The sequence below is a fragment of the Hypomesus transpacificus genome, chromosome 1 (genome assembly GCF_021917145.1).
Source record: "Hypomesus transpacificus isolate Combined female chromosome 1, fHypTra1, whole genome shotgun sequence".
NCBI lineage: Eukaryota > Metazoa > Chordata > Actinopteri > Osmeriformes > Osmeridae > Hypomesus > Hypomesus transpacificus.
In genome coordinates, this window is record NC_061060.1 from 12,216,911 (window position 1) to 12,244,176 (window position 27,266).

The 27,266-nt window shown below is 49.0% G+C and overlaps 2 protein-coding genes across 6 annotated transcripts; one reads left to right on the forward strand and one right to left on the reverse strand.

The window, feature by feature from the left end:
• The first annotated feature begins 80 nt into the window (after positions 1-80).
• Positions 81-3,677, forward strand: c1h4orf47 (chromosome 1 C4orf47 homolog). Of its 2 annotated transcripts, none has more exons than XM_047020283.1 (8): positions 81-522; positions 829-1,014; positions 1,648-1,867; positions 1,948-2,085; positions 2,202-2,277; positions 2,362-2,541; positions 2,881-3,053; positions 3,227-3,677. In XM_047020283.1, the coding sequence occupies exons 2-8, from the start codon at positions 915-917 to the stop codon at positions 3,279-3,281; spliced, it is 942 nt and encodes a 313-aa protein (XP_046876239.1). In that variant the 5' UTR covers positions 81-522; positions 829-914; the 3' UTR covers positions 3,282-3,677. The 2 variants fall into 2 exon arrangements, with proteins under 2 accessions (XP_046876239.1, XP_046876247.1); XM_047020291.1 differs by having other exon boundaries at positions 81-452.
• LOC124467797 (sorbin and SH3 domain-containing protein 2-like) lies at positions 3,548-23,834 on the reverse strand. Of its 4 annotated transcripts, none has more exons than XM_047020251.1 (21): positions 23,176-23,834; positions 20,541-20,580; positions 19,908-20,026; positions 19,410-19,605; positions 18,586-18,746; positions 18,056-18,122; positions 16,993-17,031; positions 16,453-16,633; positions 16,220-16,331; positions 15,904-15,984; positions 15,229-15,285; positions 13,703-13,752; positions 13,075-13,352; positions 9,767-9,891; positions 9,616-9,662; positions 9,310-9,424; positions 8,979-9,107; positions 8,575-8,760; positions 5,667-5,710; positions 4,990-5,096; positions 3,548-4,884 (listed from the first exon to the last, which is right to left on the reverse strand). In XM_047020251.1, the coding sequence occupies exons 2-21, from the start codon at positions 20,548-20,550 to the stop codon at positions 4,823-4,825; spliced, it is 2,166 nt and encodes a 721-aa protein (XP_046876207.1). In that variant the 5' UTR covers positions 20,551-20,580; positions 23,176-23,834; the 3' UTR covers positions 3,548-4,822. The 4 variants fall into 4 exon arrangements, with proteins under 4 accessions (XP_046876207.1, XP_046876199.1, XP_046876217.1 ...); XM_047020243.1 differs by having other exon boundaries at positions 20,541-20,585; XM_047020261.1 differs by lacking the exon at positions 15,904-15,984 and having other exon boundaries at positions 20,541-20,585.
• Between the last annotated feature and the right edge of the window lie 3,432 nt (positions 23,835-27,266).

Consider the following 27,266-nt stretch of genomic DNA (forward strand, 5'->3'; position numbering starts at 1 on the left):
CCATGCGCCAACGTTCAAAAGACCCTTCCGACTTTCCGTCGGGTCTTTCCTCTATCCTGACGCAAGATGTCCACGTGCCCGGTAGAGGGCAGTTTTGTAAATTGATATCGATAACTTCGTAAATTACCCAAACTGTCCTAGGCGTGATTATCTGTTTGCTGTTGCTGGTATGAACAAGCCTATTTAATTAGAACCAAAAACACATTTCAATAATTTATTATTGAAATAAATTATTGACTGGCAGATATAGGCATAACAATCCCGAATAGACGAACAAACATTTGAATTAAAAATTCAGGCCTTGATTGAAATGTTCTTTTCAAGCCATGTGGATGGGCAAAAATGTCTTAAATAGACATTCTGTAACTGCGCAGTGAGTGGAGGAGGTTGGGAACCTGACAGATTAAGCAACAACCCCCCTCCTCTTGGTGTAGCAGCGTGCGGGCTCCAAGGTAACACACCGTGTACACAGACACAGGAGCCGATTAAATATTTCACTGACCGAAATCACTGGCCAGAGCGGTAGGTTTTAATACAAATTCTTAAAACTATCGAACTTCAGTCATTTGCTTGACAGTGAGTTATATAATATAGCCTATTGTTTTTTTGTAGCCCATAGATTTTCGCAAAGGCTACATATTCTACGGGCATATAACTTGTATTTTAGTAATATTGATATTACTAATTGCATCTTTACTCAGAAATATGCCATCTCTGTACATTCTTTAAAAATCCAACCCTACCCATTTGCAATACAAAGGTTGTGTTGAAACCAACGCAAATAGGCCAGAGGCCTCATTTTTATCGACGAAAATGCTTTTCTTATAGATGCTGGATGACATCCGTGAGGTGAGCTGTGATAGCCGGTAGGCTGACTTGACTACCAGTGCGCGCTGAACCTGACCAAAGTGAAGATGCCAGCCGGTGAGGGGAAGTCGGACATGGACCGGGTCGGTCTCTTCAAGGAGATGGGCTACATTTCCATCGGAGACAAGTACACCCCGTTCACATACCGTGAGTCCACATAAATAATTAAATAGGCTATTCAATGATCAGGAATTAGTTTACTAATCTACTATTTCTACGGGTTATTTGTGATAACTCGTTTGAATAGGTGCTTTTTCTTAAAGAATAACTAAACAAAAAAACTCATAAGTTTAATCATCAATCCTGGTCTTGATTCCGACGACTCGACTTGTGCCCCTAGTGGTTACATTTTGAAGAATATCTTGTAGTAATTATGTGATATACTCTAGGGCATTTTCTTGTTACTCTGATAACATATACGGCAGGACTAATTGTCTTAAGAATCCTTCCCTGAAATGTGGCAAGACCTCTAGGCTAACCTCTAGGGGACTCGAGTGTGTGTAATGTGTAGGCTATAGTACATTGATAATTATTGGGCCTAAATGTTACATTGAAGCAAAGCAAAAGCAAAGCTGGACATGTCATTTATTCTTTTTTTTTTTTTTTTGGCAGGATAAGGCAGAAATTGGCGAGTTTTGGTTACCCTTTAAAGGTTAACTTAAAACATTTTAACTAGAAGTTTGACAGCTTTTAAGGAAAAATGCTAACCCTGACATTAACCCTACAACAGAGTAAGAAGGTTTTCATGATAAGGTCTTATACTTCCATCCATCCTGTCAGGTCCTTTTAATGAGTCCGCCCAGAAAAACAAGCAGATGATGACAGGAGGTCCTAAGAGCCGGTCCAGTCTGCAGGCAGGCTATTTCGATTCTCATTTCAAGAGGATTTTTGAGCGGGAGGCCCTGTCGGACCCAGCGAAGCTGGCCCGGCAGTACCGCAACCAACAAGCCAAGAGGAACATCGGCAAGGCCTTCCTCCCTAGCAACGGGGAGAAGAAGCCGTAAGGAACAATACTGTTACTAAATGTATTGTGGTTCACACTAAAGGAAGTTTCTAGATGTTTGTGTATGGGCATTGCAGGTCAGGGTCAGGCAGCTATTATGGGACTCTGGCTGGTCCTGTCCAGGCCATGAGCGCTCAGAGGCTACCCAAGAAGCAGCACCCATCTCCTGGCAGGAACATTCTCACCAGCCCGCCCAAGATGGGCAGTGGCTACAGGTAGACAGACAGACATACAGTACCAGCAGGAATACACAGCTGTTGTGATGTCAATGTGTGTGTCTATGTGCAGTTCCATATGATATTGAGTGACCAGATATGACATTTTGTGACAGCTACCCTAACGTCACGCTGTCTAAGTTGGAGCCATTCTCGTCCGACCCGTTTGACCGTGCCAAGGACGTCCTCAAGGTCAGACCGCCATCCAGTTTGCGAGCTGATTGGTAAAATGTTTGACGCTGCCCAAAGCTGTGTATATGTGTGTTTGTGGTCCAGATGGAACTAGTCAACCACAGATCCAGACTGAAGGGAGGCCCATTCAAACTCAACCTCCATCCCAAAGACTATTTCTATGGCAACCCATTTCGTCTTGACAGGCCCCTGCCCCCGCCTAAGAGGTCAGAGGCGAGGGAACATTTCCCAGTTCCCTTCAAACCCTCCTCCCCTAACAAGCAGGTGAGTCAGATGCCCAACAATTGTCCTTGAGTCAGGTGGCTGAGCGGTAAGGTACTAGCCCTGAGGTAATCGGGCTAGTAATCTAAAGGTCGCCAGTTCGAATCCCGGCTGAGCCAAATGATGTTGTGTCCTTGGGAAAGGCACTTCACCCTACTTGCCTCGGGGAGAGTGTCCCTGTACTTACTGTAAGTCGCTCTGGATAAGGGCGTCTGACTAAATGTAATGCTAAATGAATCAATACTAAATGCTAAATGACTAAATGTAAATGTCCTTAGAGGTGCGAGACAGGATGTTGTCTGTGGGGGTTCGGTCTAAGGGGTGTGGTCTTTTGTGAGGCAGATTGGTGGGATGAAAGCAGGTACGTTTGACACCTACCCCACCCACTCTGCCGACCCCTATGTCACACGCCGCTCCAAGTCTGTCTCAACGAATAAGGAGGGCAAGATCTTCCACCCCACACCGGGACCCAAGAGCACCCCTGTCAAGAGCATCATCAGCCTCAACGTTAACAAGTAAGACCAGAGAGAGACAGTCAGAACAAAACAGTTAAGCCCAAGGTCATAGAGAGATGCAGTCAGATCACTACTGGGAATTCCTGAGAAACTGTGAGAACATTACAGATGAGACCAGCAATGCGCTGCTCTCTAATCCATGAGCGGCATGTTTGTGCCTCTTTTTTTCACAGGGCGGTGCACTCAGCCAACTACACATCAGCCATTCCCTCTGTTATGGCCTTCTAATTGTACAAGCTCCAACGGTGACACCTGGATGTTGTAGTTCTAACTAGGAGGTCTAGACTACATTTCACGAGGACTGTGTTGCCTCCATCTTCCAGCAAATAATTGTACGTTTTTGTTTGCCCACACGCCATTCATACATCATTGCTAAGAAGCTCATTCCACGTGAAGTATGGTCTTTACTGTACTATGTACTGTTCATTATGGACTGTCTTTAGAAAAACCAGAAACGTTTTCTTTGGGACATAAGGGCAGTCCAGTACAAAAACTACATATCAGGCAGTTTATTGGACATAAACAGACAGTGAAATGGACCGACCAACAGATGATGCACAATCAATGACGATGGCTTATACAATTTGTACAACGGGTTATTATCATTAAAGAAATACAAAACACATAATAGTAGAAGAGGCATTGGTTAACCTCAGCTGCAACAAGTAGAGAAGTATTCGGCAAACAAACATCTTTGTGCATACTCATTTGATGTCTGGAAGACCCAAAACTCATTATTAAGGACATCTGTCACACATCACATCAGTAGAAGAGAAATCCTTTCGCCGGACTCAGCGTTTTACAATAATTACGTCAGTGTAAACTATACCTCAAGTCACCTGACAGCATCCTTGAAGTACAGGACCTTCTAATAAACCATACATTAGCATATATACCATATGTGTTAGAATGGTAGTCTAAGAACAGTCTACAATGTAGATGTAGACTCTACATTATTATCTCAGGAGTGCTCTGCTTAAGAATAGTCCACAGACTGGCCTGGTGTTGGATAACGAGCTGTCATGCAGTGTCCTGGCCAGCAGTGGGCAGCTGTGGGTCCCTCACTGGACAGAGATCGCTGCAAATCTGAAAATTGTCATCTTTCCTTGATTAAGTCTGTAGGAATGTGTGTAGAGCAGCTGAAGGATGAGAGTCCACTAGGCTGACTACCATAATACTCAGCCTACAGAGTCAGACACAACCACAATCTAGACCTATCTGCTGGAGTGTTCTCGAAAAGAACTCAGTTCTAGACCTTCCAGATGGTTCTTGAACTGTGAGATGTTGCTAGAGCCCAGAGCTGGTTTTAGAACTGTCTGATGGTTCTATCAAAATAGGACAGCCCCTCTCCACACATTCAAGTACATTCCTAGTGTAAAATAGCAAAAATTAATCATAAAGAATTATGTATACTGTATATATGAATAAAATAAATATATGGTAAATAGGGCACTTGGTTACTTTGTTATTGTGAGATCTATAAGTGTACAAGGCAGTCTTCACTGGGAGTATTCCCATCTTCAGAATCACAGCCCTTCATTGTTCAATCAAACAACAATTTTTCCTTCTGGTCACCATGGGGATGATGATGTAATTTCCTCAGAAAAGGAGGAGCCTACTGGTCTGGCAGGGCCATCTCTGGATCTGTCTGACATGAGAATGGCTAGTTGTAGCTGTTCGCATGCAAAGTCATTCTTCTGTGTAAAATGAGCAGTTTGGACCAGTTCAGCCACCGTATCCTGGCACAACTTCACCACTGTCAGACCAGATTAAAGCCTCTTGACATAGTTCCCAGGAAACGTTCCAAAGAACTTGCTTCTTCTGGATGTGCCTGGACATTGAGAAAAACACACCAGCGTAAGAACTAGCTTGAGGTGGTATCTTGATATCTACATGCTGCAGGTCATGGAGGGGTGGATGTAGAGGTTGGATTCACCTACGAACCACCCGTCGTCACATCTCTCCATGACATCGACGACCTCACCCTCCCTCAGCTCCAGCTCATCCTCGTTGCGAGGGGCGTAGTTATACAGCACCTGGAACCTGCATGACATCATCAGTTTGGGACAGGTCGTCGCATCAGACTCACATTTACTGTTCAGATTCTAAGTTCTAGAACATACATACACACAGCTTGAATGACAGCCAGCTAAATAAGACTCAGGAATGAGGGGATGAGCAGAAAAGGTGGAGTAGAGAAGATTTGGAACATGGGAGATGGAGTAGATGAGAAGATTTGGGACATGGGAGATGGAGAAGAATTGGAACATGGGAGATGGAGTAGAAGAGAAGATTTGGGACATGGGAGATGGAGTAGAGGAGAAGATTTGGGACATGGGAGATGGAGTAGAGGAGAAGATTTGGGACATGGGAGATGGAGTAGAGGAGAAGATTTGGGACATGGGAGATGGAGTAGAGGAGAAGATTTGGGACATGGGAGATGGAGTAGAGGAGAAGATTTGGGACATGGGAGATGGAGTAGAGGAGAAGATTTGGAACATGGGAGATGGAGAAGAGGAGAAGATTTGGAACATGGGAGATGGAGTAGAGGAGAAGATTTGGGACATGGGAGATGGTGTAGAGGACAGGATTTGGGACGTGGGAGCTACTCACGGCTCTCCACCACATTGCAGTCCTTCCTGGGTGAAGGCTGGGCGCTGGAGAGAAAAGGAGAGAAGGAGAAAAGAGATGTCAGCCATGTCTAAATCTTCCTGCTGAAGAGCCTACGAAGCGCAGTGAACCTTCCCACAGTACACATTGCCGTGACAACACCACCAATCCACACCATCCTCAAGTCAAACCTTCCACAACAGTTTCCGACTCCATACAACTGTTCTACACCAGCATAACGACATACTCCAAAATCCCTGTGGCAAATAAACACAAGGAGAGTCCAAAACAACCACTCGAACTCCAGTCAAGCAGGTCACCAGCAGACCCTGGTTCTGTCTAGGCCCGGCAAGACCGGCTGGACAGAGACCATTTTCACCATGCAAAACTACCCTCACAGACCATGCTAGGTGGGCAGCACACTCTGACAAACATGGTCTGCCTGGAGGGTCTCTGGGACTGGTCACCTCTCACTGATGCAGCTCAAGGTGCACTGTGGGAGACGTGCGTACCCTAGGAGATGGCGAGTGGGTGTGGCCTCTACTGGGTGAGCCGCAGGAACGCCGTGACATCACAGGACTACGAGGGGGCTTACCCACAACCACTACCTCACGCTTTAATGGCTGCAGGGACTAGGACACACAGTCAGAGTAGAGAAACACACACAACCTGAAAAACAGCAGGCATCTAGTCTGTGAACTAGACTGAGAGCCAATAGAGCCCATATTTATATCTATATCTATCTGACCTGGTATTTGTAACATCCAGCTGGCTATGTTTAGGGCCTAAGGCGACGGTATATTTAGACAGCCCTGACAGTGTTCATTTAAACTAGAAGACAGGCAGCTATATCAATGTTTGTTATGGATGAACTCCTTCCATGCAGGACAATAAACAAATATCACCAACCATGATTGGTAAGCTAAAATCAAATGTTAAATCTTCTAGGTCCTGTTTCTGAGGTTAGAGGTCACCCCATTTTTACACAGCTGCCATGGTTACCTTGGGCTTAGGGGAGCGCATTTCTGGTCGGGACTTTGTGTAGGGAGGAGGGGAGTGGGGAGGGGTGGAGAAGGAAGAGGGGGAAGGGGGCTTGGGGTAGGGAGAGGGAGGCGGGGTAGAGGAGGGCTTGGGGTAGGGAGGCGGGGTGGAGGAAGGTTTGGGGTAGGGAGGTGGGGAGTGAGGCGGGGTGGAGGAAGGTTTGGGGTAGGGAGGGGGGGAGTGGGGAGGAGTGGCACAGGGAGAAAGATGCAAGGGAGGGGAAGAAAGGGTCGAATGTTCGAGAGGAGGAGAGGACAGGCACACTGGTGCACCCTGGGATTGACCAGCCTGTGTCGGAAAGATGGAGAAGTTACAAGTTTAGAGCTTGATCAAGGGTTAGTCTGCAGGTACGTATCCACGGCAATGGTAGGAAAAACACACAGCACACCCCTCTCTACCTGACGCTCGCCCGGATTCTCTGGTTGGAGTTCCACTAGATGTTCCACTGGACACTCCATCTCATTTTCTAACTGAAGTTCTGCTTGACGTTCCATTAGATGCTCTACCTCATGTTCTACCTCACATTTGATCAGATGTTCCACAAGATGTTCTCGTTGGTTCTCGGGTCCCTCCTCCACAGGTGTGGCAGATGTTTGTTTGTCAGAGAGGGGCCTGACTTCATCAAGCTCGTCTTCGTCTATGAACAGCTTGGGAAGCCCTTTGCCTTCATCTGCTGCCTGCCTGTGAAACCCCTCCCCCTGAGAAAACAAGCTCTGTGATTTGCTGCGCTGTATGATGGACACCAGCTCCTCACACAAGTCGTCTTCCTGCTCTCTGGACGGCGAGTCCTCTCTGGGAGCTGATTGGTTGCTGGTCAAGGTGTGAGATGGTTGGTTATCAGCCAGGCTGAAAGCTGTTTGGTTGTCAGCCAGGCTGAAAGCTGTTTGGTTGTCAGCCAGGTTGAAATCTAGTTGGTTGTCATCCAGGCTGAAAGCTGGTTGGTTGTCAGCCAGGCTGAAAGCTGGTTGGTTGTCAGCCAGGCTAAAGGCTGGTTGGTTGTCAGCCAGGCTGAAAGCTGGTTGGTCGCTGGGTTCATACACAACAAGGTCTACAGGACTGGAACTAGCCTCTGACTCAGCTGGACAATCCATGAAGGATCTAGCACTGGCCTGTGAAAGGTCAACCACACTGCCGTACTGAGGGCGGGTGTCAAAGGAGGGGGAGATAGGGGAGGAAGTGATGGAGGTTCCCGTCGTGGGGAGAGAGGGGAGGGGGGAGGGGCTGGGCTCAGGGGAGGAGGGGAAGGTCCTAGGGGAGGTTATAGGGATGAAGTGCCCCTGTCTGAAGGACGGAGTTAGAGAGAGGGAGTAGGAGTAGGAGGAGCCTTGGGGGGAGACGGGTGAAGAGGACACCAGAGAGTCCAGCTCCTCCAGGTCGGCCAGCAGGCCATGGGGATAGGGGGGAGGGGTGGGGCCGGGGGTGAAGGAGGGGGTGAGAGAAGGGGTGAGCGAGGGGGTCCTGCGGGGCTGGACAGGAGGGGTAAAGGAGGGGTAAGGGGGAGGGGTTGGCGCAGGGGTGAGGGGGGGGTGAGGGGGAGGGGTTGGGGCAGGGGTGAGGGAGGGGTGAGGGGGAGGCGTAGGGGCAGGGATGAGGGAGGGGGAGAGCCCCAGGGTGAGGGAGAGCCAATCGTTGGTGATGGCCTGCAGTTTGGCTTTCTGGGGGGATGGGCCTGGCCTAGGGGAGGGGGAGGAGCTGTAGCCGGGGAGGGTGGATGAAGGCTGAAGGATGGAGAGAAAGAAAGTGAGAGAGAGAACTGAAAAAAACAAAAGAAATTGGCAGGAGACACGAGAAGATATGAAAGCCGACACTACTGTCGCCACTGTCACCCAAATGACCGAGAGAGAGAAACTGTGACAATGCCATCGCATACCTTAGCTGAGCCCAAGGGGTGGAGTCGGTCGTTGGGGACAGTCTGTGGCAGTGAGGATTGTGGGTAGTGGGACTTCTGGGTCACGTCCACGTAGGAGACCGGGAAAATGCCCTGGCGTCCAGACTCCGGAAGTTTCCCCTCAAACCAGTTCTGATCCACCTGTCTCAACAGCAGCACAGGCTCACCCTAAAACACACAGGGCTGTGTTAGATGGAGGGATAGAGAAACCGAGGCATGGAGACAGAGGGACAAAGAGGGCGGAGAGATATAGGTGGAGGGAAAGAGACAGAGATGAAGTGATAGGAGAATTGGAGGATTAGAGCTTGAGAGGAGGCAGGGCTGGAGGGGTGAAGAACTCGAGGGAGGGATGGACAGAGAGACGGTGGTAGATAGGAGGGTCTTGCCTTCTTCAGAGACAGCTCGACAGAGGTGTCAGCTGTGAAGTTGTAGCGAGCCACAGCCTGCCCCAGCTCTCTGGCCTGGACCGGGGGCGGGGGTCTGATTGGCTCGGGCTTCTGAGAGGGACGTATCTTCTACAAAGAGAGGGGCAGATGAAGAGAGACGGATGAAATCACGGATAAGCTTACTGGAATCAGTGTCAATGGAGAGGAGAGAGAAGGGAGGTGAATTGAGGAGGGAGGAAAAGACAGCTTGAGGCACACAGGGCTGTAGAAAAGACAGGAGAGGAAGAAAAGATGGAGAGGAGAGAAGAAGGGAGAAAAGGAGAGGACTTACCTCCACATAAGAGATGGGGAAGATCCCCACCTGTCCATGGCTCTCTCCCTCATACCAGTTATTATCAATCTGCTTGAGGATGTAAACAATCTCCCCTTTCCTCAGAGCCAGCTCCCTGGGATGACACAACACCAAGTTAGCATGTTAGCATGCTGTCAGTTACTTGGGACAACACAACACTACAGTTGGCATGCAATACCACAGTTAACATGTCAGACATAACATGCTGTGTCTACTCACAGGTATTACACAACACAATAGTTTTGGTTCAGTAAGACAGATGTTCAGTGTTGGAGGGATGCTTACTTGACGGTCTGAGCTTTGAAGTTGTATACTGCTCTGGCTGCCTGTTTCTGTTGGAAACAAAATAATGTGCCATTTCCTCAATATAGACAATCATCCCTGCGTGCCATCAATACAGTTGGGTATCGTACAGTAAATGATGTGGCTCACTTACTTCCTGAATATCAGGGATGTGCTTCCTGCTGGGAGGGGCAGTGCGACCCAGGTCAGCATACGATTGGACGGGAGTTGCATGGCGGCCAATGTCAACATACGATTGGTTCCTACTGAAGTCCTGGTCTGAAGGGGAGGGACAAAGAGCCACAATCACAGAGAGACAGCAAGTAGAGATGTTCACATGCAAGGGAAGGGTCGTTGGTACAGGTAATAGGTCAAACCATATACATCTAATGGACCGGACTTAGGCATCTTAAAAGAAAAGTTATAAGAGTGTGCATGTGGTAGAGCAAAAAGAAACTGAAACCTGCAAAATAAACTGGAATCAATTGGGGCAACTAACGCAATACTATGGGTGATCAAACTACCATACAAAGGATGTGTGTGTGCATAAACACAACAATCATATGCACACACACACCGTGTACATGTAGATATTCTACTACAGTAAATGAAACATCACAGAAAACAACGACAACGTGAATCACATGAACTCACGTCACTGAATACATACACATGCACAGTACAGTAGACGACAGACACATACAGAACATGCAGGAAAGAGGATGAACATTGGAGCAAGAGGGAGAGAGAGAGAGACAGAGAGAGAGAAGGAAAGAAGAAGAAAGCTAGGGGGTGGGGGGTGGGGTGGGGGGGGGGTACTTTGGGAAGGATGCGGCCCTCCACCTTGGCAGAGTTCATCCCAGTCCTGGTGGCTGGTTTGTTTCTGGGCGGGGCTGGAGGAGAGAAGCTGGTGGCACACGGGGCTGGCCATGCCGTCTGGCAGTGGGGGGTATATCTGGTGCAGGCGGCGGGGTCTGTAGCCCAGCCCATCTCCCTGCCCAGGGCGGCCCACAGCCTGCAGGGAGGAACTCCTCTGGGGCGTGTCCGGAAGAAGCTCTGCAATCAGCCGATGGAGGAGGCTGCTACCAGACAAGTTGCTCCTCCAACTCTCCTCCTCCCCGCTCCTCCTCTTATCCTCGTCCCTGGTCCTCCTCTCATACTCCTCCCCGCTCCTCTCCTCCAGTAGGTAGAGGTAGATGTCAGTCAGGGCCTCGTCCAGAGCTTGGTACACTGAGTGGCCCCGCCTCCGGTTGAAGGGGACGGGGCTTACCAAGGAGGCCAGCCGGGAGGGGACAGGGGCTGGGCAGAGGGTTGGGGCTGGGTGGGCTGGAGCTGGGTAATGGGCAGGGGGTTTGGGGGCTGGGGGAGGTCTGGATCGGTCATGTCTGCGCAGGGTGGTAAAGCGGGTGGAAGAGGCGGGACAGGGGCCCTTACATTTGCCAACCAGCTGCCACTGATGAAAATGCTGCTGCAGGTGAGGATGGGCATGGCTGCGGGGGCTGTCGGAGGAGGTGTGAGATCTGCGATCGTAGTCGCTCTCGCTGCAGGGGGAGGAGCCTTCCAGGTGGATGATGTCACTGAGGTCAGAGGCCACACCCTCCGGCTCGCTGTCCCAGAATTCCTGCGGGTGGGTGGAGGGAGGAAGGGGGGCACACTGAACAGGGGGCTGGGGGGATGAGTAGAGAGGAGGAGGGGGCCTTTGGTGGGGGGGCTGGTGGGTTGAGGAGAAAGGGAGATGGGGGGGGGTGGCATTGGCATGGCAGGGGGGCTGGGGGCAATGGCTATAGTAGGTGGGCTGGGAGGAGTTCCTCCTGGGGTAGTAGGGGCGGCCCTCGGGGGGGTTCCTGGTGGGGGGGTTGGCAGGGGGGTTGTCGTCCAGGCTGGACTCTGTGGAGTTGCGTCTGTGAAGGATGCTCCCCCCTCGTGTCCCGCGGGGCCCCAGGTCAGGCATGGACCGCGACTTCTGGATGAGGCTCTCAAACTGTGTGATCCGATTGGTCACCACGTCTTTAGGCACGTCCCCATGCAGCTTCTCCCTCTGGAGATCCTCGTCCTGCATCTCCTCGCTCTGCAGCCTCTCTGTCTGCAGCCTCTCTGTCTTCAGTCTCTCTGTCTGCAGTCTGTCTGCCTGCAGCTCGCTCTCGTATTCCAAAACCCGTAAACGCACTGTGGGGGTGTGGCCTCCGAGCAGCGCCTGTCGGCTGATGTGGTGCATCTGCTTATACAGACGCAGGAAGCCAGGTGCATTGTGGGGCGAGCCCTGCCGTCCCTCCCCTTCGCCTACGACCCTCGAGTCACATGACAGGAAGTTTGTGCTCTTGGAGCGCAGCCGGGGGGTGCGAGGTCCCGCCCCTTCCTCCGTCAGCAGGTTGTCACAGCTCCAGGACTTTCGTGTGGGAGAAATTGGCTCGTCCCCCGCACACTCTATGCTAGATGCACCGCCGCTATTTCCCTTCCCAATGTCACACTCAACCCCGTTCTCCCCCTCCTCTCTGTTACACTCAACCTCGTTCTCCCCCTCGTCTCTCTCACACTCAACCCCGTTCTCCCCTTCCTCTCTGTTACACTCAACCTCGTTCTCCCTCCCCTCTCTCCCACACTCAACCCCGTTCTCCCCCTCCTCTCTGTTACACTCAACCTCGTTCTCCCCCTCGTCTCTCTCACACTCAACCCCGTTCTCCCCTTCCTCTCTGTTACACTCAACCTCGTTCTCCCTCCCCTCTCTCTCACACTCAACCCCGTTCTCCCCCTCCTCTCTGTTACACTCAACCTCGTTCTCCCTCTCCTCTCTCTCACACTCAACCCCATTCTCCCTTTCCTCTCTGTTACACTCAACCTCGTTCTCCCTCTCCTCTCTCTCACACTCAAACTCGTTCTCCCTCTCTCCTTTGTCACACTCAACCCCGTTCCCCCTCCCTCCTTTGTCACGTACACCCCCAATCTGGCCCTGAGCTGTCCAGCCATTCAAACAGATAGAATCTACGGGTCTCAGAGTTGCAGTGGGGTCGAGACAGACTGCACTGTCAGATCCCAGAGGTTGATCACTTGGACAAGGGAAGAGTGAGTTACGTGAGAGTGAGGTGGAGCATTTGGGATGGTCTGAGGTAATGTTACTACTTTCCCCACCTGAGAGATATCCCGCCAGCACAGCAGCATGGTCAGAGAGAGAGAGGACAGGACTTAGACAGGCTGTCACACACACACACACACACCATTTTACAGGAATTACAGACAAGCTTTAGATAGAACCCAAACAGCAGCTGTAGGTTAGAAATATTTTGCTCGTTGAGAGCTTGTTGGTGAGAGAAATTACATTGAGGCCAATCCTGCTCTACCGTGAATTATCTTTGGATTGAAATGACAAAAGCATGCTTCAGCCTGGACAGAGTGATGTCACAAAAGGACAAAGGGACAAAAGGACGGAAAGACAGATGTGTATGTGCGTGTGTGTCTAAAGCATACCTCTTGCTCTGGTGGGTAAGGTGGGGGAGGAGCTGACCACAGCTTTGAGAGGGGAGGGGCTACATGGGGTTGTCGCTGAGGGTCGACTGCTCATGCCGACACTCAGGCAAGGGTCGGGGACCCATGCCGGGCCCCGATTGGATAACAGGCTGTTGTCAGGGCCCTGATTGGAGGAGAGGCTGCTGGCTGAGCTGTGACTGGTGGTCAGGCTGCTAGCAGGCTGGGGGGAGGCCGAGGTAGGCTCAGACTTCCTCCTCTTCCTGTAGTCAGTAGAGGAGCTGGGCACACAGACACACACATTTTATTAATGCTGAAGCACAGTTATTTTACTATTGGTCCAGCATCAGATACCAAACCTCACATTTACATTTCATTTATTTATCAGATGCTTTTAATCAAAGCGACATACAAAGAGTGGATACATAAAGTACAGCTGAAATTCAAGGATCAGAAGTGCAAAGTTCAAACTGTATTTTGTTGGTCAGAGTAGGAACCGTTTGTATTTACCAGGGACAGTACAAAGTAACTACATCTGAGTCAGGCCACAGGAATGATGAACAATAATAATATGACGAACTCATGATGGATGGCTAAACCATAGAGATGTACTGCTTTAAATGAGTATTACCTTGAGGGCCTGTCCGTAGGTCTGTCTGCCTTGCTGTGTGGAAGAGAATTCTGAAAGACACCCAACACACACCGTCTGAGTATCCAGCTTTCACACACACAGACAGCGCAACACTCTGGACAACCACACAACCAAAATGTTACCCTAGTCTGGAAACCAGACTCCTACCGTGACCCTAGCCACTCCTCCGCCATAACGTAGTCCTAACCTAGACCTCCGACCTGCCGAATCCACTGTCTCACATCATGTTTGTGCTTCACCTGCACACCTCATGCTTTCATCTGGTGAGACAAAGGTTCCAGTGTCCCATCCTGGTCTGCTGCAGACCGCCAACCATCCTGCTGGTCAGGTGTGTTTTCAGCTGGGCGTTCCACTTACGAGAGTCTCAATGTCAAACAAAGCGGGGAAGTCCTTGAAGGCCTGGCTGGAGTAGGTCCTCATCATTTTGAATGTAGTTCCTCTGTGCTCTGTCTGTCTGTGTGCAAGTTAGTCTGACAGAATCTTCTAGTTCTTTCCAGGCTAGACAGACTGAAGGATCCTGTAGAAGGAGCTATGCTGCTTCTTCTGCTGCTAGTGTCTCAAATTCTCCGGGTATGGACTGGTGCCCTGCTAACATAAATACTGGCCTGGCTAGCTCACCGACACACACATTCACACACAAACACACACACACACACAAACAGGCACACATACATGCACAAGGACACACCAACACGCAAACACACACACGATTGGCCTGCAAAGACCAAGACCTCACAGGACGTTCATAAAGATAGCCCACACCCCAGTGGTCGTAACTGCCGGTGTCAGTCAAAGGCTTCACTCTGCTATTGTCACCACCTCCAAATATAACCCAAGGGAGCACTAATGTTGCTCCTCAGACAGGCTGTGGAGGTCCTCTTAACACAGACAGAAACACTGATGTCTTCGAGCCGACACACCACGACACAACGCTATTCCTTTGAATTCGGAAGACAGAGACCACCTTAATTTTCGGAACAGAAGTCCAAATAAATAAATAATGATATCTATGATCCCACTGGAAACAAATGAACATCAAACCCCGATTGTCAAGGATAGATGGCAACACTTTGTCAGCTGTGTGCTATGGCGACGGCCCGTGCCATGACACGGCAGTTGGTAGGAAGATATGACAGGCCTTAGAATGGGCTGGCAGAGCGCATACTAAGAGGGGGGAGTGGGGGAGGGGGCAGGAGAGAAGAGGGGAGGGGAGAAGAGAGAGAGGGAAGAAAAGGGAGGAGGGGCAGTGAACAAAGACCCGGCCTGAGAGTTGTAAACATTGAGTTATGACAAGGACGCGGCGGTACCGAGGCTTGTTCAAACAGCGTCCACCTGTTCTAGGGCTGTCCTCCACACATCCCCCTACATCGTGAAACACCTCGTTTGTGCATCTGTAAATCTGTGGGGGCTTTTCACAAACTAGAACTCACAGCTCAGTTTGTTTGAAATTCCACATTTCGTATTTTGATGGGGTGTAACAGGGTGGGAGGGGCAGAGCTGTTTACCTGGGCGTGGCCTCTAGGAGAGCTCTCTGGATGACAATCCAGGCGTTTTTTAGGTGGCTTAGGAGAGGAGGTGAGGAGGAGGGAAGAGGAGAGAAGAGGAGAGTAGGGGAAGGGGAGGAGAGGCGAGGGAGATGGAGGAGGACATGAAAAAGGAGAGGGGGTGAGGGGTGAATTACAAAACCACAATGAAGGAGACGCGTTCCAAGTGCGCACACACACACACACACACACACACACGCACACAGACACACACATGCTGCAAGTGTCACTGCATCACTAATCAGCATTGCTTCCATCCTCATGTTCCCTTTCAAGGGGTTTGATTTTGGATCCTCTGACAAACCAACTACTTTCCATAAACACTGTCTCAGCCAGCCATTCAATGTTGCAGGTAAGTGTTTTACTGACGAGGAAGTTCAACCAGTTCAGCCTAGTCGCACACACAGGCATCAAACCGAGCAAATGAGAGATGAAGGGGATGTGGGATAGAGATATGCTGACGAATTAGTAAGCCAAAAAGGCAGAAGATGAATACATGCTCACTCACAAACATGCTACCTCATCTACACGACACACATGAGAGTAGGGTAGAGGAGAGGAGATGGGAGGGGAGGGGGTAGCTGGAGGCCTCTGACCCTCCCCTGACCAGGAACAGCTTGCTGGGCCTGATCTTACCGGCCGTCCAAACTCCAGCTCTGCAAAGAACGTAAACCATGGCTCGTCCTCAACAGCTATCACTGGGTGGGCAAGGCTAGTCTGGAAAGATGAAGGGCAGGAGGCGAGGGATGAGGAGAAAGAATGGAGGGGAGGAGTCGCACTCGCAGCCCAATGACACACAGACAAGTGAGATGGGGCTGAGTTCAGTGTGAGACTCGAGACTCCAGCAGGTCTCCACCTCCACCAGCAGAGGGCACTGTAGTCTGTAGTAACTGGACCCATCCTGCCATGTTGTCACGCGAAAGGTTCTCTCCAGCTTGTCAAGTTCTCCTACCTGTCTCTCTTGCTCCAAGATGGACGACCTCCCGGGCTCGTAATCAAAAATGCTGCGAGGCTCCGCACGGTACCGCCGAGTGTCCACCTTCCTCTCTGGGACGTTCCACTTCCTGTTCACAGCACACAGGCACAGAGAAAGGTCGAGGGTTGGAACTGAGATAATGAGAACTTGTGAGAGGCATGTCCTGCTACCGAGAAACTATCCCATAATAGAAGGGGCTGTCTCTGTACATGTCTCTCTCCGGCTCACTGGCCCTGCTACGCCCCGCAATCGACCTGAGCGAAGGGGTGGGGGAGGGAGAGGCATTCGCTTGACGGAGGGGGCGCGTGGTGTCGTTTTCGGAAGCAGTCTTGGTGATTGGCTGGTAGGCATGACTCCTTGGAGGGGGGTGTTCTTCTGGAGAATGATTATCTACAACAACAACAACAATAATCAAAACAACAAAAAAACAAGAAGTATCGTTGCACTTATCGTTGTTGTGAGGGAAAGCAGTGAAAGAGAGAGAGTGAGAAGGATGGAATAGCGATGAAAGGGTAAGGATGAAAGGGGGAGTCTGAGTGAGAGAAACCAAGAGAAGAGATGAAGTGTGAGTGGGAATAAGAGTGAAAGAGAGGAAAGTAAGAGAGGAGAGAAAGAGAAGAGCGAGAGAAGAGAGAGGAAAGAAACAGGAGGAAGAGAGGAGTGAGAGGAAAGAAACAGTAGGAAGAGAGGAGTGAGAGGAGAGAAGGAGGAGAGAAAGAGAGGAGAGAAAGAGGAGAGAGGTGACTCACCAGGGTTGTCTGCAGCACTGTGTAACTCAGGCTCAGCTTCTGTTAGAACACACCAACCAGGTGAGAAAACACCTTCCACCACACACACGGTCAGACACACTTCTACACACATAACTGCCTCTACACACACACATGCACACATACATTTACCTTTAGTCATTTAGCAGACGCTCTTATCCAGAGCGACTTACAATAAGTACAGGGACAGTGTTGGGAGGGAGTCAGATGGCTGAGCGGTGAGGGAGTCGGGCTACTAATCAGAAGGTTGCTGGATCGATTCCCCGCCGTGCCAAATTACGTTGTGTCCTTGGGCAAGGCACTTCACCCTACTTGCCTCGGGGGAAATGTCCCTGTACTTACTGTAAGTCGCTCTGGATAAGAGCGTCTGCTAAATGACCCCGAGGCAAGTAGGGTGAAGTGCTTTGCCCAAGGACACAACGTCATTTGGCACGGCTGGGAATCGAACTGGCAACCTTCAGATTAATAGCCCGATTTCCTAACCGCTCAGCCACCTGACTCTACGCATACACCTCCACACAGCTATTCAGACTCCAACAAGAGATCTGTAGGCTAACAAGGCCTTATGCAGCTGTGAAATATATGTGACCTTTGTCTGTTTTAGTGGATGTTTCAATGCCACTAACACCAACAGAGGCAGGGCTCCCTGGCTGTGAACACATATTGACATTAGATGAATAGGCCGGGGAACAGGCACACCAGTCAGTTTGCATTTGCAGTCTGTTGTTTGAATGGTATTGCTGATTCATGCCAGTACCGACCTGGGCAGAACAGGCCAAACTGATTTCGCCTTTTACTCTCTGAGAAACAATGATGGATGACTTTGGTAGCCTCGCTACCCTATCTTGAACGGTAGGATGAACATTTGTACTAAAATATTGTGGGAGGTTTCCGGAAATAAAAGAGCTGGCGAGTCTTTTTATTCACACTGGAAATCCTTGTCCAAGAACAGACTCAATACACAAACACACATAAACACACCAGAGTCAGCGAACGATTACGGACGTACTTTATGGATACAAATCTGCATGTCTGTGGTTCTTACCTGCCTTATGGGCCATGTGGATCTGTTTAAACATGCTCTTGTACCAGTCTTTAGGCCGCTCCACTGCCTGTCACAGACACACACACACACACACCACAGTAGAAGCACACATCAGAGAGAAAGGGATTCAGTTACAGAGTAATGCAGACACTGGGGGATCTTGGTGGAGCTAGCGAGCTGGGTAACGCAGTCCTATCGAGGGAGATTCTAGCATGGAGGAAGCTCCACCACCCTCATAAAGCAGCTTGATCGCTACCAGCTCACATTCTGTTTCCCCCTCCTATCAGGCTGGCCCCCGCCCAACTGCCAAAGGCAGAGCGGTTGGCCCACGTCCAATCAGAACGCTTTAATATGCCTAAGGGTCTTATGAGTTACAACCTCGGCTGGAAGACAAATGAGCCGTGTTTATTTCAGTTGTATGTAGAATGTTTGACTGTAAAGAAAAAATTTGGATTCTGTTGATGCGTCTGAGAGTTTTGTGTCAAGGAGGGCAACTTTGATGGGGTAGGCAATGTCAGATGATGTCTTACCGTTCGAATAGCAATGGGGATGCCTGATTGGTCCACAGGGCCTATGCCAGTGAAGTGAGTGGGAGGAGTTCTGGCCTCCTCTGCTGCCATTGGTTTTCTGTGGTTATGGGCTTGGCTTGAGGGGGCCAGGCTTGGGGCATGACCCCGGTGACCTCTGACTTCTGGGAAGGACAGAGACAGAAAAGCGAGAGTTAGATCTCTCTCTCTATCTCTATCACACACACACATGCACATGCACATTGACACATATGCACACAGATATAATTTTGAAAGCTTTTTTTCAACACATATTTGAATATATATACCTTTCAAATCAATGTCAATTTTTTTCCAATTAGACAGACAAGCAAGCAGACAGACCGACATAGACACAGACAGACAGGTTAATCCCTGGTGCTCCTTCTCTTGGCCTTGAGATTACAGCATTAATCCGCATCACTTGGCCTCGGGGATAAGAGAGATCACTGACCACAAACGAGGAGCACAGACCATCCAAGCCTCAACACACACACACTCGAACACTGTAACCACACACACACATGCAGAGACATACACACACACGTGCATCCACACACGTCCAAAAACATCCACAGCATCCATGCACACACACACAAAAATGGCATTTGCCATTCCCACAGCCACAAACACACGCATACACACGCAAACACACACAGTCTCTAATGAGAGTGGCTTCATCAGAATTGACAAGCTAACTCACCATGACAACCAGGAGACAGAGAAAGCACAAGGGAAAGGGAGGAGGGTGGAGAGAGAGGAGAAAAAGAGAGATATCCGTTGAACGTGTAAGAAAGATGGCGACCCACCTGACCTCACATCCTGTTGTGAGCTGCTGGATGAGAAGCTAGAGCCAGGTGGGGGGGGCAGGTCCTGAGGGAGGGAGGGGGAGGAAGGGGAGGACAGGGCTTGTGGGAGGGAGGGGGAGGAAGGGAAGGACAGAAGAGGCTGGTGACTGAAGGAGTTTCCTGTAGCATTTCCTGTCCTGTTCAACCTCATTTGACTCTGAGGAACGGACAGAGACAGAATGAGAGAGCAAAAGAGAGAGAGAGCGAGAGAGAGAGAGAGAGAGAGAGAGAGAGAGAGAGAGAGAGAGAGAGAGAGAGAGAGAGAGAGAGAGAGAGAGAGAGAGAGAGAGAGAGAGAGAGAGAAGGAAAGAGAAGGAAAAAAGCTAAGGTCAGATGTTGGGGAATGTAAAATGCTGGACTGATACGGTATGACACTATTGGGATAAGGAAAACTGCATTATTAGATGGACACAGGATGCCTGAGTGTGTGAACGATGTAGAGAGAAGAGAGAGGCTAACCAGGAGTGAGGGCCTCTGTAGGTTGGGTCGAACACTCCTATAGCCTTTGGCAGCTAGGGAGGAAGAGATGTCGTCTCCATTCCTTAAGCTCTCTGCTACTCCATAGCAACGCCAGACATCTGAGGACAATAAAAGAGCAGAGATGAGAATGTGTGTTCATGTGTGTGTGTGTGTTCATGTGTGTGTGTGTGGGGGGGGGGGGGCGGGGTGTGTTCATGTGTGTGTGTGTGTGGGGGGGGGGGGGGGGGCGGGGTGTGTTGATGTGTGTGCATTCATGTACCTCCTGGTCAATGCAAATTGGGACACGTCTTAGGTTTAGAATGAGGCATAGTGAAAACAAAAGCCTAGACACATTAAGAGGATTAAGTTAGATTATGCTTTTGTTTATCTGAACTGCACTATAACCACAGCCGCAATCTGGCACATGGCTGGTAAAGTGTGCCTGTGTTTTTGTGTTTCCATGTGTGTGTGTGTGTGTGTGTGTGTGTGTGTGTGTGTGTGTGTGTGTGTGTGTGTGTGTGTGTGTGTGTGTGTGTGTGTAAGTGTGTGTGTGAGTGTGAGTGTGTGTGTGGGTGTGTGTGTGTGAATGGAGTCAAAGGGTTGTGTGTTAAGCGGGCAGGACAGTGTACACACCTGTATCCATGGTGATCTCTCTTTGTTTCTGGACTTCAGCCTGTCCTGAAATAAAACACTTGACTATGACACTTTGCTTTCACCATGATTCAGCAAACACACACACACATCACTGACTGCTGTGTAACCCCCTTTATAACCCTAACCTTAATCACCCTGTGCCCCCCCAACCCCCCACCCCCTCCCCCCCACCACACACACAAACCACCCCCTTGGGGCGTGTTAGCGTCACGCAACATCATATTAGATTACAGGACAGCAGACTGCTGGCGACACAGAGCAGCTGAGACACACACACACACCATCTAGACACACACACCATCTAGATACACACACACACCATCTAGACACACACACCATCTAGACACACACACACCATCTAGACACACACACCATCTAGACACACACACACACACCATCTAGACACACACACCATCTAGACACACACACACACACCATCTAGACACACACACCATCTAGACACACACACACCATCTAGACACACACACAGACCATCTAGACACACACACACACACCATCTAGACACGCACACCATCTAGACACACATACACACCATCTAGACACACACACCATGTAGAATCACACACACCACCGACACATTTACACCACCTAGACACACAAACCATCTGGACACACACCTAGAAGCACACACCACCTAGGCACACTCTAACAGACAGACAACATCCATCTCGTAATCTACAGAGCAGACCCTCACGGCCCCCCCGAAACCCCATTTCCACCCAGTAGAGGAATCATGTTCATGTGTAATAACCACAGACAAGAGCCGAGTAGCTCCTCCCTCTAGGAGGAACACACCTGCCAGACAGCAGAGCAGCTGTCTGGGATGCCCAGGTTTGAGCACAACAGCAAGTAGACCCCAAGAGACTACATATAGTATGTCAAATGCTAATTATGGCTATCATTTGCCAATTGGACTAACCTGATAACGACAGCTTTTAAGGCTAACAGATAATGACAGCAGACATGTCTCACTGATAGCCTAGCCATGGCCGACAAGGCTGACTAATGATGAAATGACAGCTAGCAAGGCTAACTAAGAATGACAGATCAGTGAAGCGCTGACACACCCAGACGCAGCTGGTTAGCCTCTGTTAGCCACAGGCTCTGAGGTGAAACAGCAGCTTGACAGTCAGACTCTCCTAGCCTCCCTGAGGAGTTAAGTTAAGAACGGAATCCAAGACCTGCTATTTATGTAGACAATGTTTCTGGAAAAGAATGTGTACTCAAGCAAGTCTGCAGTGAGCTCAACAATGTGCTTCCAGTGTTGGCATGGCATCATTTCATCAGCATTCATTAACAATAAGTCCTGTTTCTCCAATCTGTTGTCTAAAGGTCTAACCTGGCCACATAAAGAAAACATCATTCAACCAAAAGTGGCAGCACCATTTTTTCTCTGCTCACACTGGTGATTGTAAAAGTGCCTGATAACTACCGCACAACAGAGCCATTTCATGACTTAAGCATATTTTAGAAGTGCTGAAGGCAGGGAAGACAAGATCTTCATCCCTGACTCCACCCTCAACGCTTAACTTGGTTTCGTAGGCTTACATGTGGAGCCGTGAACATGAACATTACAGTAAAGCCATGTTAAGGCTGCGTTGTGGAATGTTACATCATAAAAAGAAGACAGCTCCCCCCCCCCACCACCACCACCTTTCTCCACACTCTCTCTCTCCTCCTCACTCCCCGCACCAGCCTGCCCACCTCTAACCCCCTAAGCCCCCCACCACCGCCACCCCTTAATTTCAGAGAACATTCCAGAGGAAACCCTGAGAAGGGATGACTTCAGACAAAGTTAAAAATACCCTGTCATGCCTTAACCAGAGCCAGAGAGTCTGCCTCCTTGAGATGGGGGTTGGAGTGTGTGTCTGGGGGGGGGGGGGGGGGGGGGGGGGGGGGCTTGTAGCAAGGCGCAGGACAAAATCACTAGCCAAAGATGAAAGCAGTGGTGCATTCAGTCATCTATTCATTGTCTTGTTATTTCATTACCCATAGTCAGTAACAGAAATGACCTGTACCTCTTTACAATAATGTTGTCCGCAAGCCATATCTGACATTTACCAACTATAGAATATGTAGCCATGTGTGACATAAAGTACATTACTTTAACAATTAGCCTGCTTCACATGATGCTTAGCAGGTGCATATGGCTCCTAGGTGGTGGCATGCGCCACATTTTCCTTCCTTCTGACTAAAGGGACAGAATTGTACTTTTAACACGGTACAGAATTGTACCCTGTTAAAAATTCCTTAATATTCCTAAAATAGGGACACATGCCGCGGGACACGGTCAAACCACTGTTACTGCAACTACGTTCAAGAACATTTACCATCGGCGCGCAGTGCTATACAACAACAACGCATGGGAACGAATGATCTTTGCATTACGTCACGCAGGTTTAACAGAGCCGTAATAAAGCCTTATTCTAACAATACATTTCAGCAAATCATGTATGTGCGGTGTAAGATTCTTCGAAATTGATATGGTGTGTGCACACTCAACATGCACCTGTTTTGAGCGTCTATCAATGAAACGTCAAAACACTGAGCTAGAAGGCTACTATAGGCTATAGTCACATTAAGGGAGACTTGCCTGTAGGATGAGTTCCGTATTTATGTCGCTGGCATCTTGAGTCAGCTCTTTCCGCACAAATAATGCTTCTCAGACGAATGAAAAGACGATTTCAACAAATCATGAAAGCTCGTCTTTGTCACTCCCATGACGGCACAATCCTGCAGTGGCTTACGCCTGTCCTGTCCAAGCAGGATGGGTGTAGTGGCAGCTACAGAGGTGTAATATTCGGCTCCCCCAGGGCTGTGTGGCGGTGTCGCTGTCGTTGTCGCCCAACACGGTCGAGTGTTGCTCATTGGTGCAGCGCGGGTCCCCTTGGACCGTGGTCATGGCAACACAGGGGCATGGCCTCAAGAGGTCTCTCTGAATGGCGCGAATCTCATATAGAACAACCCCCCCCCCTCTCTCTCTCTCTCTCTTTCTTTATCTCTCTCTCTCTCTTTCTTTATCTCTCCCTCTCTCTTTCTCTCAGGACAACTGGGACGTCTTAACGTACTTACCCCCTGCAGTGCTGTTAATGAACGCATGATTTAAAATGTGGAGGAAAACAATAATCTCACCAAAACCTAATAGTCCCTCGTGAGTTGGAATTGAATAATTATCAACCACAAAAAATACATTTGGCTTTCTTCTGCAACCACAAGGTCAAAAGTACTACCACTCACAGTAGCCTACAGCTCACAATGAGTAGCCTGTGTGAAATTCTACCACTCTACCTACACAATACAAACACACCCACACCCATACCCACACACACCGAGACAAAAAAACAGGACTATCTATGTATGAATGATATAGGGAGAGTTGGTCATAAAACAATCAACAGGACTAGGTCATCCAAGTGGACACAGAACTAGATCAGTTTACAAAGAGGATTTCAGTCTACACACACACAGCAGGAATAGGGTTACAGACACACCACCACAGTCACACCCTGAAGACAGAATATGAAAAGGTTTTTTTTCACAGCACAATATGGTGATCTTCTTCAGGTATTTTTAAAATATGGAGTTTGCTTCCAGAAAAAAGCAAGAGAAGGGTCATTTAAACAGGTTTCATTGGGGAGACTGCAAACTACAATGAAAGCAAGAAGACTGCTTCTGACTTTTCGTCTCTCTTCCTCCAAGCCAGGCCCTGGTCCCAGCCTCAGGCCCCAGTTCGAGCCTCGGGCCCCGGTCCCAGCCTCGGGCCCGGTCCCAGCCTCAGGCCCAAGTCCCAGCCTCAGGCCCCGATCCCAGCCTCAGGCCCCGGTCCCAGCCTCAGGCCCCAGTTCAAGTCTCAGGCCCCAGTCCCAGCCTCAGGCCCCGGTCCCAGCCTCGGGCCCGGTCCCAGCCTCAGGCCCCAGTTCAAGCCTCAGGCCCCAGTCCCAGCCTCAGGCCCCGGTCCCAGTCCCAGCCTCAGGGATCAGGGCTCAGCGGGGGCAGCTGGAGGGGGAAGGGGAGGGGGGGTCGGGCCTACGCAGGAACAGACAACCAGGGATAATACCAGGGAGTTAGTTAGGCTAATACTGTCTTCCCAGTTCTGACGTAACTTCACTCTCCCTCATCCCCTGACTCCACGGGGCACAGAGGCCTCTCACTGTAGCACTGAAAGGGTCCGACTCTAGGCAGGCAGCCACACACAGGTTACACATAGGCTAACAGTGTTTAATGTTCACAGGCTGAAAATGAAGGATGATCTCTATTTTCACAGTGTAGACTGTTATCTCTTCACAGGGTAGACTGTTCTTTATAGTCACAGGGTAGACTGTTCTTTATAGTCACAGGGTAGACTGTTCTTTATAGTCACAGGGTAGACTGTTCTCTACATAGCACATACATTGTGTAGAGATGGTGTAGAGACTGTTCTCCATAGGCTCACACAGTAAAAAACTGTAATCAAGGCATATGGTTTAGACTACGATACGATACGATGAACTTTATTGTCCCGCTCAGGGAAATTTGTCCTGGTCTCTGTGGTGCGTCATCATAAATGCCTTGACAGTCACAGTAACAACAAACAATACATCCTCAGCCAAACATTATCAACAGTTACACAACAGTATTTCACATATCCCATAACATAACACATACATACACCTCATAAAAATACATGCTTAAAGATCACCGTAATAAAGGCACTATAAAAATGATTACATAGATTTCAGCCTCAAGCAGCATTGAGACGTTTTATGGAGTTCTTAAAACGGTTGAGTTTTACGCTCTTCAGCTGCTTACAATTAGATTAATCAGATTAGGCAGCTCTGAGATCAGCTCTGAGATGTACTACACTGCAGGTGGTTCATTAGGATCTGGGTAGAGGTAGGGTGAGGAATGAGGTTAGTTCCCTAAAAGGTTGCTCTCAGTTAGCTCATATTGTTGATAAGGTGAATTTGGGTAATCTGGGACCTTTTTTGCATGCATTTTCTCATCGGAGCTTCCTGATTGACTAGTGCCCTGGCCCTTTCTGACACCACATCATTTTGTGATTTCAGTCACATAACATCCATGCTAAACCTAGAGTCAAAGTTCTGTGGACTAGACATTGTCATAGCAGAGAAGAAAACACTCTGGAGTTTAGGTGTCCCACATTACCCAATGTCCCAGATTACCCAAATTCACCCGACCTAAAGGCTCAGCATAGGTGTGTTCCTACATGCGTAAGGCAGGCTGTTCCTTATAGACTTGTAATGCTCTCTATTGACCTTTGCAGCCCAGTCATGAATGCTCCTCCCAGCGTGTAGGTCGTTCCCTGTAGGTTGGGACTCTTTAGTTTAGAGTCGCGCCGTTTTCTGCTGCTCTCGGTTAAAATGCTTAGAGCAGCAGAAAACTGTGTGACTGTAACCCAGAGAACTTCATCAGTATGCAAAACCTCATCATCGTCGGTCACTTAAAGCAGCGCCGTTCAGATGATTTCAGCACCTAGGCTAGAGCTGCACTATTGTAGTTACAACTTAATGTTGCGCATGAAATCGCAGGTACACTACTGGGCCTACTTGGTGGGTAAACCACCCCGTCAAACCAGTGGTGAAAATCTGCTATCAACTTTGTGGGGGACAATTATATGACACTTTCTCAAGAACAATTCCTGAGGGACACACCAAAATTACTGCTGTAACACAGCACATTAAAAAAGCACCATGCACAATGCATTGTGTCCATGATCAGCAAAGAGCTTTCATTGCGTATAATTAATATTATTGAAATTACACAGATATGTTTACAGTAATTAATTGGGGGGGACAAACCATATTTTTCCCAGGATGGGGGGGCCGTGTCCCTCCTGTCCCCCCTGGGATTTCCACCTGTGCGACCAACAATACATTGTCCCACAGCATCTGACACACTCAACCCGGCACTAAAAACAACCATGATTTTTGTTTTACATTTAAAAATACATCAATCATGAGCGGATCAGCCCCAGGACTAAACCCAGATGGAAGAGAATACGCCGCAGTTTGGATACATTGAACTGAAATTCTATTTTAAATCAACTTTTCTTGTCCCAAAAGCCACTGACAGAATCTCACACCATGTTGACAACCCACAACGTTAGGCTGAAGTAGGCTATAGCCCTGCCACACAAACCCAAACAGACTTATAGCCCTAATAAAGAGCAAGGTGTTACAAAGTATGCCTGTTCCAAGTATTGACTTTGTCCACTCAGTTTGATAAAGGGGATACATTGTGTATTTAAGGTGAAACCCATACAGAATTAGTAAAACTGTGTGCAAACAGGCACTTCCCTTCTTTCTTAAAATAGGGAAACAAACAGAAGAGGACTTCACACCATTAGAACAACTTAAGCTGTCGACAAAGGTGTCCGTTTGTTCATTATAAATCGTGGCCTTTGCTGCCTTTACTCTTCCTACATCCCTGCAGGACAACTACAATCCGTCGGATAGCTGTACATGACATTGCATGTTTATTTCATCTTCAAATGAAGACATTGTGTGTGCCATCTATATTGCTATTTATTTTATTTCTCTCCATTGAAAAGTAAAACACATGAATTAAAGGACATGGAATTGTTGTGATCCAACTGCTATATTACGGAATACACACACTCCACTATTGTGTTTATGATGTGTAAGTGTTTGTGTGCTGTATGATTGAGGACTCATCACTGTGGTT

Excerpts from the sequence above, each read along its gene's own strand:
- c1h4orf47 (XM_047020283.1), top strand. The coding sequence starts at position 915 with ATGCCAGCCGGTGAGGGGAAGTCGGACATGGACCGGGTCGGTCTCTTC. Across the intron at positions 1,015-1,647 it reads GTACACCCCGTTCACATACC|GTCCTTTTAATGAGTCCGCC; the intron begins GTGAGTCCACAT and ends CCATCCTGTCAG. Across the intron at positions 3,054-3,226 it reads ATCAGCCTCAACGTTAACAA|GGCGGTGCACTCAGCCAACT; the intron begins GTAAGACCAGAG and ends TTTTTTTCACAG.
- LOC124467797 (XM_047020251.1), bottom strand. Across the intron at positions 19,606-19,907 it reads TACAGAGGCCCTCACTCCTG|AGTCAAATGAGGTTGAACAG; the intron begins GTTAGCCTCTCT and ends TCCGTTCCTCAG. Across the intron at positions 8,761-8,978 it reads TCGAGCTGTCTCTGAAGAAG|GGTGAGCCTGTGCTGCTGTT; the intron begins GCAAGACCCTCC and ends TGTGTGTTTTAG.